Source organism: Lonchura striata, chromosome 7, assembly GCF_046129695.1.
Source record: "Lonchura striata isolate bLonStr1 chromosome 7, bLonStr1.mat, whole genome shotgun sequence".
In the NCBI taxonomy this organism is placed as follows: Eukaryota; Metazoa; Chordata; class Aves; order Passeriformes; family Estrildidae; genus Lonchura; species Lonchura striata.
In genome coordinates, this window is record NC_134609.1 from 35,309,903 (window position 1) to 35,327,209 (window position 17,307).

A 17,307-nucleotide genomic window follows, 5' to 3' on the forward strand; every position below is an offset into this window, starting at 1 on the left:
TTGGAGGGGGATGTGGGAGGCATTTGTGAAAAGTAGGCTTAGATTATCTGGTTGTAAAGGCAGGATCTTTATAACTATCTTGCTGCTTTGCCAGTTAGCAGTGTTTGGCAGTCCTTGGGAAAAGAAGTGTAATAGTATTAGGATAATGTGGAAGCTTCTGGATTAAAATTGTACTGTAGAGACAATACTCTGTATAAAGTTACCTTCCCCAAATCTCTCTTTTTTTAAGCTTATTGTCTTTAAATGGAAACTGTTCCTCTGCTCATAGGTAATAGTGTTCATGCTATAACTAAGACTAGAGTTTTTGAATCATAGCTCTTAAACCTGTGCAAATACAGGAACAAGCATTTATTCCCTTGTGTACCTGAATATGTGTATTATTACACTGTTCCTGTGAGGTCATACCATGTTTCAAAGTGGCAGCCCTGTTATGAAATACTGTAGTGTAGTTAATTGTATTTTCCTTCACTCTTTGATTGGATTTTGAATAGTCCATGTAGCTGTGTCTTTAACATTATTTTTTGCTTTCTTGTAGGCACTCCTGTTTTTCTAGAATTTTTTTGGTAGCTGGGTATCTGTGGCTAACATACAAAATGCTTGAAAAACATGGAAAAATATCCTTTTAAAAGCTAATAAAAAATAAATTGCACTTCCTTAGGTAAATGAAAGAGGACAAGTTATACAGTATGACAGATTTTACATTCATGAGATACAAGATTTGATAGATATCAGAAATGACTATGCCAACTGGTTCCAGCAGCAGGTATTGGGAATGGTAAGTTGTGTTGATTTTTATTTGGGTTTTTTTGGGTTTTTTTTCCTCCCATGTTTTGTGTTTGTTTTATCTCTTCAAAGAAATCCATAGATTCTCTAAATCTGGGATTTTTTTTTTTTTTTTTTTTTTTTTTTTTTTTTTTTTTTTCCATAAAAATACCTTCACAGATGAGCAGTGCTGAGCAGACCTGTGTCAGGTACTGGCTAAGGAGGAATTGAGGAATTGTTAAGGTGGTATTTTTCTTCCAGAGTGTCATTCTTAGGACTGACACTGCTTAATATTTGGATCTGTCAGTTAAAAAGTGATTCCGAATGCTGTCACTGGAGACTTGCTGTGTCAAAAAAGTTAGGAATGTAATAATCCACAGTAGGAAAACATCCAGAATTATCTGAATTGCCATATTAGACAGGTCCAGTCAATGAGAAAGCTGCAGCTGTCTTGGATAATGAATGCAGCAGGGAGCTACAGGGGCAGATAACTGATGGAATTTTCTACTTTGAGTTTAGCAGCCACAACTGAGATAATTAATTCCTGCATCTCTAAACAGAAGAGTGATAAGTGGGAGTAAATCAGTGACGGTGCAGAGAATTAGTGACTTGGATAGGTTTTCACCACAGTTCCTTGACTTTAGCTTTGAAAGAATATTGTAAGTAATTTAATAAGTTTTATCTAGCCACCCATATTGTTTTGCAACAGTACCAGAAGATGTCATTCATTAATGTATGGAAGTAAACATTTTAAGTGTGTAATTTTGTGCTTCCAAGCAAACATGATAACGTTAACAACTCTGTTTTTAAAGACTGATAAACAGGGTGTTGAAAGACAAGCTTGTATTTAATAAATGAATTGGAATGTTTATGGTTAATGTTTATTTCTCAGTAAACCTTCTCTTGGGGGGAAGCAGTAAATAAATATTTTTTAAATTCTACATCAGAGATGAGTAATTAATGCAGACACTAATGCTGCTTTTTCATCTTAATTGTTGCTACCTTTGTGCAAATGCTGTCATAGGATGTCAACCATGGATTAACTGAGGTAAGATTGGTTGCAATCTGATTTCTTTTGAAGAATGTAAGGAAATCAGAATGTGAATGTTAAGGATTGTCTGCTGTGTTCTGTTGGGAGTAAAGCTTCAAATTAGCCATAGCTGTAATCTAAAAAAAATCTTTGTGGTGCAAAACTGTGTAACTGTCTGTATTGCAGATTTGTAACAGCAGTTGGAAAAAAGGGCTACTTCTGTACCCACTAGCTGCAGTAACAGTTCTGAAATTAAAATGTGCTAAGTGAGAGTCTCGTTTGTGCCTGGCTTGATTTGGTTTGGCTTGATTGAGTTTTGCTGGGGTTTTTTTGTTTGTTTTTGGCTGAAGTACTAAACTACTTAATGTTCCTAAGATGCTTTGGTTCTGCATTGATAAGTCAAGGTTGAGTTCTCTTTCCAGTAAAAAATATGTATTGAATGAGTGCTACTTTAAAGGTTTTTTTTTTAACCACGATTGTGGCTTTTCAATAAGCTGAGCTATGACATGGTTTTTTTCATTGCAGTTAACAGATATTCCTGTTATAATTTGCACATACCCATTTGTATTTGATGCCCAGGCAAAGACAACTCTCCTGCAAACAGATGCAATCATACAGATGCAGGTAGGAGGCTCTGTTTTTAATGATATGTATTCATTATTTTTCCCCGAGTTGGGGACCTTGGGGGTTTCTGTTGTTTTTTTGGTTTGGCTGGCTGCTGTTTTGGGTGATTTTTTTAATTGTTTGTTTGTTTGTGGGTTTTTGTTGGGTTGTGTGTTATTTTTTTTTTTAACTCTGTGTAATCTCTCCCCAATAAAAATAAAGGATCTAGTTTTAATCTTAGGGTGTGTACATGATAGAGGGTAGTGGGTTTGGGATCACACTGAAATTAGGCTGTTTTGTAGTTGCCATACATTTCCAAGGAACTTCTTTTCCTTTCAGTAATGAGCTGGCTTTTTGTATGTGTTATCAACCCATAGTATAGGTACAAAACCCCCAAACAGCAATAAAAAACCCAAACCCACAGCCCATACAAACAAACAAACATAAAACCCCAAGCACACACAACCAAAAAAAACCCCCACCTCCCGTTGAGGTGACTTGGAATATTACCTGGGTCATTGATCTGAGTCTGAAAATAACCAGATTATGTAAGTCATGATCAAGTAATGGGCTCATGCAGGAAAATACTACCTTGCTCTTAATTAATAATAAATGTTGTTTCATGTACCTTTAAAAATGTACAGTCAGTACTGACATTTGATGGATTCAGGGAAATGTTCACATTAAATGTTTCTGTTAACAATGCTAAATAGTATTAAAAAAAAAACTCTCAAGAGTTCTGTCATATTCAGAAAATTTGCAACAGCATTTTCTTTTTCAAACAATTTTAATACAGAAATGATGCAAGTTAAATTGCTTTTCATGCTGTGAATTAATGTATGTTTGGTTTCATGCCAGATATATATTAAACAGCTTACTTTTCATTAGGTGAAATACAGGATCTTTTTCCTTCCTTTTGTTATCCTGGAATTGACTGGAATGTCAAAATCTGGGTTCTTATACTTCCCTGAGAGCAATGGGTAAAGAAAAAATATTTCCTGAAATCAAATACTTCTCAAGATAAGAGGAATACAAAGAAAACTTGGGCAAATTCAGTAGCTCTTGTACTAGTTATTCCCATCTGCACTTCTGCAGACAAGACTGCTGGACAGTTGATATTGACAGGGGTGTTTCTCTTTGTTTTTCTCTAGATGGCTGTCGATCAGGCCCACAGGCAGAATTTGTCTTCTCTCTTCCTGCCAGTGTTTGAATCTGTCAATCCCTGCCTGATACTGATGGTCCGGAGGGACAACATCGTGGGGGATGCTGTGGAGGTGCTCAGGAAAACAAAGAATGTGGACTACAAGAAGCCGCTCAAGGTATCGCAGGGCACGCTGCTCACAGCCGTGGAGGTGGTTTTGGACAAACCTTGCTCTGCAATCTCTTTGCACTAAGTGCTCACTGAGTTGTGTGTTTCAGGTTATTTTTGTAGGGGAGGAAGCTGTCGATGCTGGAGGCGTTCGCAAAGAATTTTTCTTGCTCATCATGAGAGAGTTGCTCGATCCCAAATATGGAATGTTCAGGTATTACGAGGAGTCCAGGCTGATCTGGTTCTCTGATAAGGTAGGCTGTGCTCTATATTCAGTCATTTTAACTTACAGTATTTATATTAATAATATATGAACATTGTAGTTTGTGGTTTCATTTCAAGAGTAGGAACTGAAGCAAGTATTTTCAAAAAAAGTTTATTTTTGTCATTGTTAGATCAAAACTTCCCCAATTCCTTGTTTACTCTTTACTGATTGTCCCCAAGCCTACCAGGTTTTTTAGGAAGAAGTAGCCAGGGCAAACTTATTCCAAGGGCAGAATCAGCAAATTGAGGTGGCAGAGACAAATTTTTGAGGTGGTCTATTGAACAGGTTTTCCCGTGTGCAGTTGCATTTCTGGGTGCTAGGTGCTCATGGAGTTATACTTTGTTGGAAGGTTTGATCCCTGGATTTTCAGTCTTCTTCCAGAGAACACTGATTGGGGGTGGCTGGATCCCAAATACCTGAATATTTACATTTCCACAGCTGTGTTTAAAACCTTGGTAATTAATTCTGAGGCTGTCAATAGTGAACTCTTCCCTCTTCTTCCCCAGAATAATTTTTTTTAAAAATTGACATCTTAAATCACTGAGTAGTGCAATAGGAAGTCACTGACAAAACCAGAATCTTAGTGCAGTACGAGTTTCCTGTAACACAGAATATGTTGCAGCTCAGCCTTTTAAATTTTAAGTAGAAAGATTTCTAGTAGATTTGATTTCAGTCTCAGCTGGTTAAACTTTATCCTGTGTTTCCTTGGTATTTACAGATACATGCATATTTAAAGAAAATATTAATTAAATTTACTCAGATTATACTGTACTGTATACTTCTTCCTGGACTCTGCAAGGTTAAAATAACTTCTTTATTTTAAACCATCTTGTCTGTTTTCTGTTCTTAGACCTTTGAAGACAGTGACTTGTTTCATTTGATTGGTGTTGTCTGTGGGCTAGCAATATATAATTTTACTATTGTAGACCTTCACTTTCCTCTGGCTTTGTACAAAAAGCTATTGAATAAGAAACCATCCCTGGATGATTTAAAAGAATTGATGCCAGATGTTGGCAGGTAAGCAAGAAAGGAAAACAGGTGTTGGTAGAAGTTAAATTTGAAATCAGCATTTTCCTCTAAGAACATAACATTTCTTTTCCATAGTAACTGGGTAAGCAGCTCAGAGTAAATTGCAGCCATTGTGTCACTTGATACATTTGACACTTACTGTTGTCAAATACCTGTGTCTCAGTACTTGGTGTTACTGATTGTCTCTTCTGTTTTATGATCCTGCAAGAGTTTTAGGGGGGAAAAACCTTGAAATTCAAACCCCTTGAGTTTTAGCCACTAATTTTATATGCCTAAGTGTGAACATAGTTTCTGTTCTAAATTGAATCCGTCAAGAAAATAGTTTTGCTTATTTCAGGAACAAAGACGTGCTAAATATTTCCTTTTGACACTAGGGATTTGAATAGGACTGACTAGCAGGTAGGAGGCTCAAATGAACAGAAGAGGATGCTTGGTTGCCTCAGTGTTGTGGATGCCACAGTTTTCATAGATTCAAGGAGAAATCAAAGATGTTACTGGAAGAGTAGTCAGTGCTTTTAAGTACCAACTGCCTCTGCTTTGGAAACCCCTTAGGTGAAGTCTTAGGATAGGAATGTTCTCTCTTCACCCTGTGGTATAACCAAAAGGGAATGATTGCTTGGAATTTCCCAGCACTACACAAGGTGCAAGTCAATAAAAAAATAAATGAAATAACAGTAGAAAGATACTTCTTAACTTTTAATTATCAAAGCATATAGAACACTTCAGGAAAATATTTATTTTTCTTTCCCCTGATGCAAGTATTTTGTAACTTATTTTGCAGGGGAATGCAACAACTACTGGACTATCCAGAGGATGACATAGAAGAGGCATTTTGTCTTAATTTTACTGTAAGTTTTATACAGTGTTTGAATATGTCTTGCCAAGCTCATGCCATCTGTTTTAATTGCCTCTGATGGAGTGTTTGAACAAAAGCATCAGCAGCTGATTCCCAAGAGTTTTAGCACCTGTGTCTGCCATTCATGTTGCTTTTAACTAAGTGGTGGGAAGAAGTATTTATGCAGTAAATAAGATTTGCACTATTTTTGTTTGTTTTGAATAGATCACTGTGGAAAATTTTGGTACAACAGAAATTAAGGAGCTTGTTCCTAAAGGTGCTGACATTCCTGTAGTCAAACAAAATAGGTGAGTTGTGTGGGTTACAGTGTTGCTGGCTGCCTTGGGAGTGTTACTGGGCTGCTGTAAATACCCTTTGCTGAGCTCTGACACTGCTGTTGGAGGCAAAACTGCTGTGGCTGTTTGCCCAAGCTCTTCTCGTGTGTTGCTGAAGCAGCTCTTGTCCTGTTGGCACAGACAAGCTGTGGCTGCCCCATCCCCAGCAGTGCTCAAGGCTGGGCTGGACATGGCTTGGACCAGCCTGGTCTGAGGATGTCACTGCCCATGGCAGGAGGTTGGACTAGATCTTCAGAGCTCCCCTTCAACCCCAGTCATAAGCATTTTATAAGATTAAAAATGTTTGAGGTTCTGCTGGTGCCTTGGAGTGCCTAGGACTGGGGCTAGACAAAGTTAAGAGAATAAAGTGGGTGTTTATTAAAGGCCTTCAGTGGACACACCCTGGGCAGCCAAAGCCTTCCAGAGGTTCCACCCAAGATGGACAATGGTCACCAGTTCTTCAGACAATTATAAGTTTGGTCTGTTTGCATATCAGGGGTTAATCCTCCAATTGCAGCTTCAGGTAATGAAATGCTCACCCCCTAATCCACTGTTATTTATACTTTTTGGGGCTGAGGCTCTAGGGTGTCTTTGGGTCACAGGCCCAGAGGGATTGTTTTGTCTAAATAAATGTGAAGAGAATTAACTAACACTTTGTATGGAATTCAGAGTTATGCAATAATGCAGTATAGGATTTGAAAAAATAACAGTTGAAGTCTTAAGGCATCACTGCAGGAAGCTACATATCATTGAAATTCAGTGAATAACGATGAGAACTTTAACTCAAGGGCCATTATTACAACTACTCATTCATACATGAATATGATTTCAGTGAAGTCTTCCCTTTGTAGAGTAGATAACATTAAATAAGTTAATCCAGTGTTGTTGTCAGACAAGTGTGTGACAGGAGGGGTTTTTTCCTCCGTCAAGGATTCTGTAACTTTTATTTATAAAAACAGCCTTTCCTGCCCTTTGTTCCCTTTCTGCTCCTGGAGGATAGGCAGAACATACCTGGTGGTGCTCTTGTCCCCCTTTTGCACAACTTTCCAGTCTGTTCTTTAGTCTTTATGAATTCTCCATGCTTGTACTTCTCCCAGGATAAAGGGAGAATTGAATGGAAAGAGCACACTCCATGAGAACTGCATGCACATGGAAAACACTGTAGCTTTGCAGTTCTCTGGTGTAGGTTTGATGTTCTGTCACTATGTGACTGTAAAATTGGAGTTGAATTATGGGAAAAGTTTCAGAGTGCCTATGGAATGCCTGCTGCATTGTTACCACACATTGTCTTGCAGTAGTGAAGAAATCCTCTTTCTCAAGCTCCAAATATTCCATAATGCTTCAATTAATCTTATAATATAAATGAGTTTATCAGTGACTTTTCCCTGGAGCAGCCTTGCACTGTTAGTGTTACGTAAGTTACCTGCCCTTCTGTAATTACACATCATGGAGAAGAGGGAGATCTCATGGAATGTTGAATGGGAGGAGTGTGGATCACCACTTTGGTCATCTCCAGCATTTTCAGTGCAGCAGCTTCAGTAAACATATCATCTAAATGTGTTCATACAATTGTGTAAACTACTGATGATATTACTCAAAGACTGGGGGTGGTGTTGAAATGCATTTTCTCTTTCCACAGTGAACATGTGTTGGTGGAATAGCTGTAATGTACAACTGAGGTCACTGCCAGTGCAGAAACTAAACGGTGTTCACTGGCACCGATTTCAAAAATTATCATAAATGCTGTATCACATCAAGAAGTTTTAGATCTCCCTTAAGTGCTGCTGGAGATGTTTCCAGCAGGATCTGAGAACTCCTTGTACCAAGCACAGATAACAGGCCATCTGTTCCTCAGTATCCCAGCTCCTTGGCACTGGTCTTCTTACTGTGTAAGACTCAAATGTCCCTCTGAAGTTGATTTGCATTTTTAGTGCAAATATGGTAATCTTTTTAATTTAGAAAAATAGAACAGGGAGTTTGATTAGGGGCTTTCAGACACTCCCTGGAATTCAGGCCTTTCAGCTTGTTGCCAGCAAGTCCAGCTCACTGCAATGCACATAGATAAGGGAGATGTTTGTGGTGCCTGAAGTATATTAAATGTTCCTGCTTTTCTGTTGCAGTCTGCCTTCGGGGGTGTGGTGGGGAAATACATTCATGTGCCATTTTATCTTCACTGTGGTTGTAACATAAAGCAGACAATGCAATACATTAGGCTCCTTGTAGATTCATTTTCTGTGCTCTGTTCTGTACAGAAAGGGCCAGTGGTTTATTGCTAGAAGGATGACATGTACTACTTCCTCTTTATTTCCTTAACATAATTGATTCTTTCTCTTTGTACAGGCAAGATTTTGTAGATGCGTATGTGGATTACATCTTCAATAGATCTGTGGCTTCCTTATACAGTGCATTCCATGAAGGCTTCCACAAAGTATGTGGAGGTAAAGTTCTTCAGCTCTTCCAGCCCAGTGAGTTGCAGGCAATGGTGATTGGGAACACAAATTATGACTGGAAAGAGCTGGAGAAGGTAAGAACCATAGTTAGCTATTGCTTTTGTATAATTCTCGTTTCAGGGTGCAAAAGTAACTAGGTGTCCTCTTCAGCTCTGTTTTGATTAACATGATTCCTGTTATTTATTGACATCTTAAAACATCGGTGAATGAAGATCCTAAAATATTATCTACCTTCCTGATTTAAATTTTTCCATCTAATTTCTGAAGGAAATCAGACTCAGAAGAGAGGCAGAAAAATCCATGGAACCCCCAGGCAGATACACAATCTTTCATATTAGACACGAGAAAGTGAAGTGATTGCACACAGTTATTAAAAGTAAATATTCTCGATTGTCAGAGCTTGGTGAGACTTGGTCTCTATTGGGATTGAAAATGCTTTGCAGTACAGGCATCTGTCCCTGTATTGAATTCAGACTGAACAGCTGAAGAAACTGGAGGGAGGAAAGTGGTACTAGTGTGTTGTTCGCTGTGTCCCTGTACACAAACTGCATTCATTCTGCTGCAGTGTCAGCTTATCCAACTGTTCTGTGAGCAAGCAATAACCCCATTTCCTGCTCATTTTAGAATACAGAATACAAAGGAGAATACTGGGCAGACCATCCTACAATTAAAATATTCTGGGAGGTTTTTCACGAGTTGTCTTTGGAGAAGAAAAAACAGTTTTTGTGTAAGTATTTGAAATTACTTCACAGAAGTTTCTAACTGAACAGGATCACTGGGATTTCAGGCTCGTGCTATAAGAGGGCAAGGTGTATTTGTCTGTAATGATGCGATTAACTGTTTGGGGAAAAAATAATCATAATAGAAAAAATTGATTGTAGCTTGTCTCTGATTTTCTTGGGGGTGTCCTGAGTCATTCTGGGTGATGGGTAGTTACAAATCACAGTAGCTCAGAGCAACATTTTAAAAAAAGAAAAGCCAGCCCCCCAAAACACCAACAACCTAGTCTGCTGGTGACAGTTATTTGGTAACTAGGATATCTTTCTCTGTGCTTTGACATACAGTTGACATCCTCCAGGTTTTTCACTGCACAGAGATGGAAATTTGGAGTAGTAATTGATTGTAAATCTATCAAGGTACTGATATAAGTGATAATGTATAGATGATAAAGTAATCAAAGCTTGCTGTGAGTGAGGATTTGCTTAGAATAGACCACAGATTAGTTTCCAGTTCAAATAAATTATTTACTGAATTAACTAGTTCTGTCTTTACAACATTCTTGGAAACACTCAGTAAAGATACAGCCAATGGATTTTAAGTTAGAAGGTTCTGTTTCATGAAAAACTTGATAGTATTTTTTTAAGGACTGTTTGGTTTCATATGCTAAAATGAAATGCTTTCCTTTATGGATCACTTCTATTAGAGTAATGAGCTCAGATGTAGAAGGTAGAGACAGGGTTAATTCATTATTCCCTGTTTTCCAGACAGAACTTTTGTGTGAAAAGCTGGCCGTTGCTGGAATGATTACAAAAGGCCAGCAATGATTAGAACAGCATATGTGACACAGACAGTGATAGTCTTCAGCTAGTTACAATTACAAGCCTTTGTTTTTTCTTGGCAGTGTTTCTGACAGGCAGTGATCGGATTCCAATTCTTGGAATGAAGTGTCTGAAACTGGTCATCCAGCCAACAGGAGGGGGAGAAGATTACCTGCCGGTAGCTCACACTTGCTTTAATCTTCTTGATCTTCCAAAATACACAGATAAAGAAACCCTGAAATCTAAGTTGATCCAGGCTATAGACCACTATGAAGGTTTCAGTTTAGTATAACTTGAGAAATGAAAGTTCCGTGTAACGTGGGATCATTGAGTTTTTGTGTCTTTCTTGTGGTGGTAAATTCAGTGGATTAAGTGATGCAGTTGATAATATAACTGATTATTTGCAAAAAATGTCCAGTGGTATGGATATACATGGGAGCCAAAAAAAATAATTTCCAAAACTGAGGAGCTGTCTTAATACATACCTTCCTGTACAAAGCCATGTGGATTTTGCCATCTTACAATAAAAATGAGAGTATTGTGAATGGGAGTCAAGTTTCACTAACAAGAATTAACATTTCACCTTATGCAAACAATTTGGCGTGTGAGTGCATGAGAGACTTGCTTCAGTTTTTCAAATCACTTAGTAAGAACATTTAACTTCTTCCCTAATAAATTCACTTGGTAACTTTTCATTTTGTAAATAATAAATTTTTGTGATAAAATAGTTCTGTTCCAATACCAGTATGGTTTCTATTGCTTGTAATTGAATATGAGCTTATTTTATGGCTTTTAACAAAAAAAGTGATTACTCTGATTTCTGAAGATATCTATTTTTCTGGTTTGTTTTAAGAACCTTAATAATGAAAGTGATTGTTCAAGAGACATTCATCTTCACAATGTACAATCCATGAAGCAGTCACTTAGTGCCGATACAAAACCGCATCCAATGGCATTTTTAATATGTGGATGGACAAGCTGACTTAAGACACTGTTTTATTTTTAAGGACTGATTCTGTAATTAAGTGGACACAATTATAAAAGAGGTTAATTTATGATTTGAAACCTCTGCAGTTCATGTGTTGAGAATACAGCTTAAAAGAAAAAGATGCACCAGCCAATTGTTGCTGTCAAGAGGTTAAACGTTTATTTTTAAATGCTGAAGCGTAGTGTATGGTTTCTAATAGAATTTTCACTTTTTTCCAGATAAATGCATTTGAAATAACCTTTAACACCCCTCTCCCTTTTTCTTAAGATTTTATTTTTAGTATAATTGCCCTGAGACGATTGTGCTTAGCTGGACACTTTTGGATTTGACTTTTCTTTCTCTGGTTAAATTCCAGATTTTGTGGTGTTAATGCATATGTGACTTGCAGCTGTGAAACAAATATTTATTTTTTTTAGATTTTTAAATGCAGTGAAAAAATTCAAGCTATAATAAAAGACTTGAATGAAAACCTTTGTTGGTTGATGTGTACAGATGTTTGCAGCAAGCAGAATTCTTCAAGTGGAGAGCAACTTCCAGTGCATTAAATTGGAGAGTACGACTAGGAAAAGCAGGGAAATGCAGTCATTGCAATAAACTATATAACATCAAGTTTCTGTGCTGGCAGTACATATTGATATAATACAAAAGAAAGGTCAGTACAGTTAAAATCAGTCTTTTTCTTTAACACTGCTTTTACAGCTTTCTCACACAGTGTAACCTTTTAGTAATTTCTTTGTATGCAGCCCATATTCCATCTTTTCCAACATTTCTTACCTGCCTTGGAAATCCTCCCTCTTGTGGAAAACAAGAAACCATCAGATACTAAAGCAGCTTAATCTTATTGTACATGGAAGAAAGAAAAGGAGAAAAGAAAAAGGTATTATGCAGTCATTTTACCAGGTAACACTAAAACACGATTTTTAATTACGAAACACCAAGATTGCAAAGGTAGATGTTAAAAAAATTAGGAAGTGGCTAATGTAAATGATCATCTTCCTTTCTCCCTTGTGTATTTTTGCATGTCCAAGTGCTGTTGTTTTTTCCCATGGGAATCTTGTTTCATTGGATGCACACAGTTGGTGTTAAGAGGGGCTTTATGTGCAGTTGTACACATAAAGTGTCATGTAGTGCATATCGTGCAAATCCAGTGGTATATGTATGTGTTTCCTTTCCCTGTGACATATTCTCTGGTCTTTGCTGTATTGGATTTTTAGTCAATGTCAATATTAACCTGAAGGATGACTAAAGAACCTCATTCTGTAGATGAGGGCTCAGAGGCAGAATCCAAGCCGTAATTCACTTGCCCGCTTTTGATGCCCAATTTAGGATGCACTAAACATCACAGAGGTCCTTAATTTTTGATGTGTAGTTCTTGCTGACTGAACTGCTGTGGCAGGTGCTTCATGGTGGCAGCAAAAGTTTCTCCAGCATGAGGCAGACGCATTTCTTACTCTCTTGGAACACGAGTGGACGTGCATTTGGGAGGAGGGTGGTGGTGCTGGAGTGGTTGGTTTAAGATCACCTTCAGAGCCACTGGCAGAGCAGGGCTAGAGCCACTTTCCTCAGGACAGCATTCATCTGGGAATTCCCTGCAGCTCTGGCCTTGGTTTTACTCACTTCTGCAGGAAATGGGGTTGGGTTCTACAGTGCTAAATGCTCCTGATTATCTAACAGGTGTTAGTTCACTCTTTGCAGAGAGGCAGCCTCCAGTTGAAACAGTTGTCTGTGTAACAAGGTAAAGGACTTCTGTGTGAGCCCAGAGCAATGAACAGTCATGGCATCACTTGTGTCAGGCAGTTCTAGGCTTTCTGCAGTGCTCGTGTTGCCCTCAGTTCACTTGACAGTCACAGCAGCCCAGGGAAGCAGCTCTGCTGAAGTTGTGCCCAGAGGAGCAGGGCAGCAGGAAGTGCTTTCTCTTGCTTGGTTCAAGGATCATTTTCCATACAATATTTGATGCTGTGCAGCATGTAAAAAAGGGGGGAAAGCCCCATTCTGTATGTAGCTGGAATAGCTATGATGTTAGTGAAGAAAGCCTAGAGCTTTCCTTTGCCTCAAACTTTCAGTTACTCTGGAAACCTTGGGCACCACTGTTTAAAAGGGTAATGCAAACAACTGGGGAATCACAGTAGTTTGGGCTTTAGTGTGAGCTTTTTACAATAATTAATTTTTAAAGTATTTTTATTTGGGAATTAAATTAACATTTAATAAAGATTCAGAATTCTCACTGGAGGAGATCAGATGCATGTCAGACTTGTCATCATGACTACTGAAGGAGACTTGCTATTGCCAGAGCAGTACAGTCATGGACTGGATTTATTGCACTTTTCACATTAGTATAGGGATGAAAATTGAATTTGCATGGCAGAACTATCCAGACTATTTGAACTACAAGTACAGCAGATGTTTGTCCCTCATTTTCTAGGGCAAAGGTAAGAACACATTGTAGAGCTGTTAAAGCAGTGAGCCCTGCTTAAGCATAATGATTTGTCTCCTTTGACAGTTTGTGGGAGTTGCTATTAAGGGGGTTGTTACTGATCATAGAGCTTCAAGCCATGGTATTCCCTTTAAAAATGTTTATAAACTACTCTGAAGAGGGTTTTAATTCACTGCAGTGCTCTCTGCTGCAATAAACTGGATAATAAATGAAACTTAATGTAATCAAATGTAAATCACTCTAAAAGAGAGCTCCTTAAAGGCACATGAGGTTCTGCAGTTGAGATGAAAGTAGATAAAAGCTTTCATTTAACAGTACAGTTTTCAGCACTGGTAGAGAGTTGAACCCCTCAAGAGTGGCTGTGTTGACCTTCTGTGTGCAACCAGATCTATGTACGTGTATATACTGTGAGGAATTGCCTTACTCAGCTTTTGAAGGGGAGAAGATAGAAGAAGAAAACCAAAATATTTGTTTCCCCTGACAAGTGCTAGGATCCCATTGCTGACCAAGTGAATATTTCTAACTTGCCAGGTCAGAGTGGGGTTTATGTGCACTAATTATCAGCCCTACTGTTTTGGTCCTTCAGTCTACTGTTGGTGTTTGTGTTGGTCAAATCTGGGGCAATGACTTCAAAAACCTTAGCTAGACCTTGAAGGGTGTAGAGCATCTTCTGCCACTTGCTGTCACCAGATTAATACAGCACCTTAGAGCCCCAGAAAATGCCCTTGCCTGCTCTGTGTGCATAATTAATGAATGAAGGAACTCCACCAGCCATCATTTCTGTACTCATGAGTTCTCTGACCATGTGACCGAGTCCTCAGCTTTTTTTATTTTCCTGGCGAAGGAAGCCACTTTGTGCCTATACACATAATTTTTCTCTGTGCCTCTTACACTGACTTCCTTTCTGTGAGAATGCTGAAACTTTGTAACTGCAAACCTTTGCCTGCCCATTCTGCAAGAAGTGTTGAACGAGAAAGATGTGTTATCTAACCACAAGGCAGCTGCGGGGGGAGGGAGCACTGGCAGTAACAGGCACACTGAAATTACCTTATCTACAGCCCTGCTGGTATAAGCAGTCTGAGTTCCTGCATATCCCCTGGGTTTGAACATAACTATTGACTTGACAAAATAAGCTATGGCAGGTGCCATGAGTGTCATCAGAGCCCCCTTACATTTAGCTAGGACAGCACTTGGCATTATTATTTTTCTCCAGCCAAATGCACATCAGTTTCAGATTAGGGAAATGAGGTTTGGAAATCTCATTCCACATAGGAAGTACCAGGTTAATAACTTCATTGTAGTTGGTGTGTACAGTGCTGATGGGGATCTTTATTTCACCAATGCTCCAGGCTAGTCTTACCAGCATGAACCTCACCTGTGCAGCAAATGTCTGCAGGTGCTCACTGCTTCCCTCCATGTGCCTCATTACACAAGGAAACAAGAGATGAATGTTGCACAAAGACCTCGTTTGAGTAGAGTGCAAAAGTCAAGGTTCCTTCCCTTTTTCAAGCAAATACAGCAGCGAATCTGGGAGAAGGAACAGAGATGGCAGACTGTAGCTGAACACCAGCTTCCAGTGGGAATTGTACCTGCAATGTCTTTGGTTTTACCTTTGAAATTCTTCAATGTAATTTTTTGTGGCCTAATCCTGCACAGAGGCTCTGTGGGTGCTCCTGCTAGCAGCAGTGTTTGAGGACTCTGGGGTGCAGCATCTTAAGGAGTCTGAGGCAAGGTGTCCTAACGAGGTGCCAGTGACATTAGGAGTAAGCAAAGGGGGAGGGTAATTGAGGTAAGGAAGACCAGCAGTATCTTTAGATGAGGAAGTAGCTGGAATAGCCCTGCAGGCCGAGGTGTTAATGCAGAGGTCAGGCCCTGCATTGGTTTCTGTTAGTGCCCAGAAAGGAATGCTCAGAGCTTTTGGAACATGAGAGTAGTGATGCTCCAGGGTCCTAAGGCAAATTCTCCATAGCAATCAGCATTACTGGGGTGGTCTCTGTGGAGCCCAGTGCTGGGAGCTCCTGGAGCATCCAGAGCTCCCTGTAGGCTCCCACCTGCTGGGGGGAAGGAGGGTCCCCCTCAGCCAAGGCTTGGACTTCAGACCAGGGAAAGGGTGGTGAATAATTGTACAGTTTAAAAACCCATGGCTAAACAACTAAATCCCACCAAAAGGTGTTTGTGGTTTGTTTCTAAGGACTTCCAGGTTGTGTTTCTTTGTGGCTTTCAAAATGACTTAATTTGCGGTTGATACATGTTTGCTTCGTCCTGGGCGATCCTGGTGCAGGAGCTGCTTGCAGGGAGCCTAGGATGCTCCAGGGCACATGGGAGTGGGGTTTGCTGGGAAACAGTTTCTCTTGCTCTGTGAGAGTAAAAATAACAGTGCAGAGAGCAGCTGTGGCTGTGTCCCTTAAGGAACAGTCCTTTGAAGACCTGTGGTGGTGTACCTGCTTCCACCATCCCCCGAGCAGGGCAGGTGGAGGCTCTGGGTGTGCCTGGCTGGGGTTTCTTGGGCTCTTGTTTTCCCTTGGTGCACCATTATTAGGATCATTAATACTGTTATTTTCCTACTGAGTCCTAACAGTCTGTGTCTTCTTGAAAGTGCCTAGCAAAGAGTAACTCAGTGTACAACTCCATGACTTCTCAAGGATTTACATCTAGCTTAGAAGCCATTGCTACCTAGACACGGCCAGTTGTTTTTGCCTGAAACTCGGCATTTTGCACTGAGTTTTATTCTTCAGTCACTTTATAGATAAGTCTATCGTGCAAATAAATCCAACTGCTTTTCAATTTGACTGTTCTGGTTCAGTATTTAAGCATTAAGATTATTGGTGAGTGGCACAAATGCTTGTACTTTGCTTTTTTTTCAGGACATCTATTCAATATAAATACTGAGCGCTAAGATGCTTTCATAGTGTAGTTATGTAAATTATCAGAAAAATAAGTTGTCACTGAAGGGGTATTGAGGACAAAGGTGATACAGAGACTGCATCATCAGAAGGCATGAAAAAGCACTTTATTATTAGAAATCCACAGTTCTTATAGAAACAATAGGGAACCTAAGACCTGATTGGCCTTTAGGAATCTTCTTACTTACTGGTCAAGAAGGGACCACTGCTTCTTGTAAACATGTTTGACAGAGATTGCCAGAGGTGCAGAGATTGAGATAATAGTTGTTTTAATTCTTTCTCTGAGCTTTCTCACAGCTTCTCACCACTTCCCAGGAAAATCCTGGGGAGAGCAATGTCTCTCTCTGTTCAGAGGATCTGTATTACCACAGTAAGTGTCTCTTTTGGGATTGTACAGATTACAGCTGGACCTGGACATGCTCTGCCATGCCTCCAGACAAATTTTATGCAAGGTGCTGAGTACTTTGGAATAACAAAAAGCTGTGATAGGAAATGCTTCCTCATGCTCACCATTTGCCTCTTCACTGTGTTAAATACTCTTGGAAGACAACATCCTTGCTCTGGGGAAAGGGCAGTTTGTGAAATGGAGGAGTAAGAGATGGTTTGGGGTTCCTCTTGTGTTCAAATAATATTATCAAAGACACAAGGAACAACAAAATACAGAACTTCTTCATCTAAGTATAGAAGAAGGTGCAGCTGTTCTGTTCAAGGGAAAAATGTTTTCAAGTCTTTCAGAGTACTAAGTAATTGATAGGAAGACATCTGTGTGTGTTGAGTCTGTTTTTAATACTGTGGACCTCAAGCATGCGAGTTTTATCACTTTTTG

At 39.3% G+C, this 17,307-nt stretch overlaps 1 protein-coding gene across 3 annotated transcripts in view; it reads left to right on the forward strand.

The window, feature by feature from the left end:
* The window catches only part of HERC4 (HECT and RLD domain containing E3 ubiquitin protein ligase 4), a 29,549-nt gene extending 18,649 nt beyond the window's left edge, over positions 1-10,900 (forward strand). For 2 of the 3 annotated variants that reach the window (XM_021529038.3, XM_021529037.3), the window contains exons 16-26: positions 659-775; positions 1,787-1,810; positions 2,318-2,416; positions 3,547-3,714; positions 3,815-3,958; positions 4,820-4,986; positions 5,780-5,846; positions 6,059-6,141; positions 8,509-8,692; positions 9,243-9,345; positions 10,240-10,900. In XM_021529038.3, coding sequence (XP_021384713.1) covers positions 659-775; positions 1,787-1,810; positions 2,318-2,416; positions 3,547-3,714; positions 3,815-3,958; positions 4,820-4,986; positions 5,780-5,846; positions 6,059-6,141; positions 8,509-8,692; positions 9,243-9,345; positions 10,240-10,448 — 1,365 coding nt within the window. In that variant the 3' untranslated portion in view covers positions 10,449-10,900. The remainder of the gene's footprint in view (positions 1-658; positions 776-1,786; positions 1,811-2,317; positions 2,417-3,546; positions 3,715-3,814; positions 3,959-4,819; positions 4,987-5,779; positions 5,847-6,058; positions 6,142-8,508; positions 8,693-9,242; positions 9,346-10,239) is intronic. The other variant, XM_021529039.3, reaches the window with a different exon arrangement.
* Positions 10,901-17,307: the final 6,407 nt, after the last annotated feature.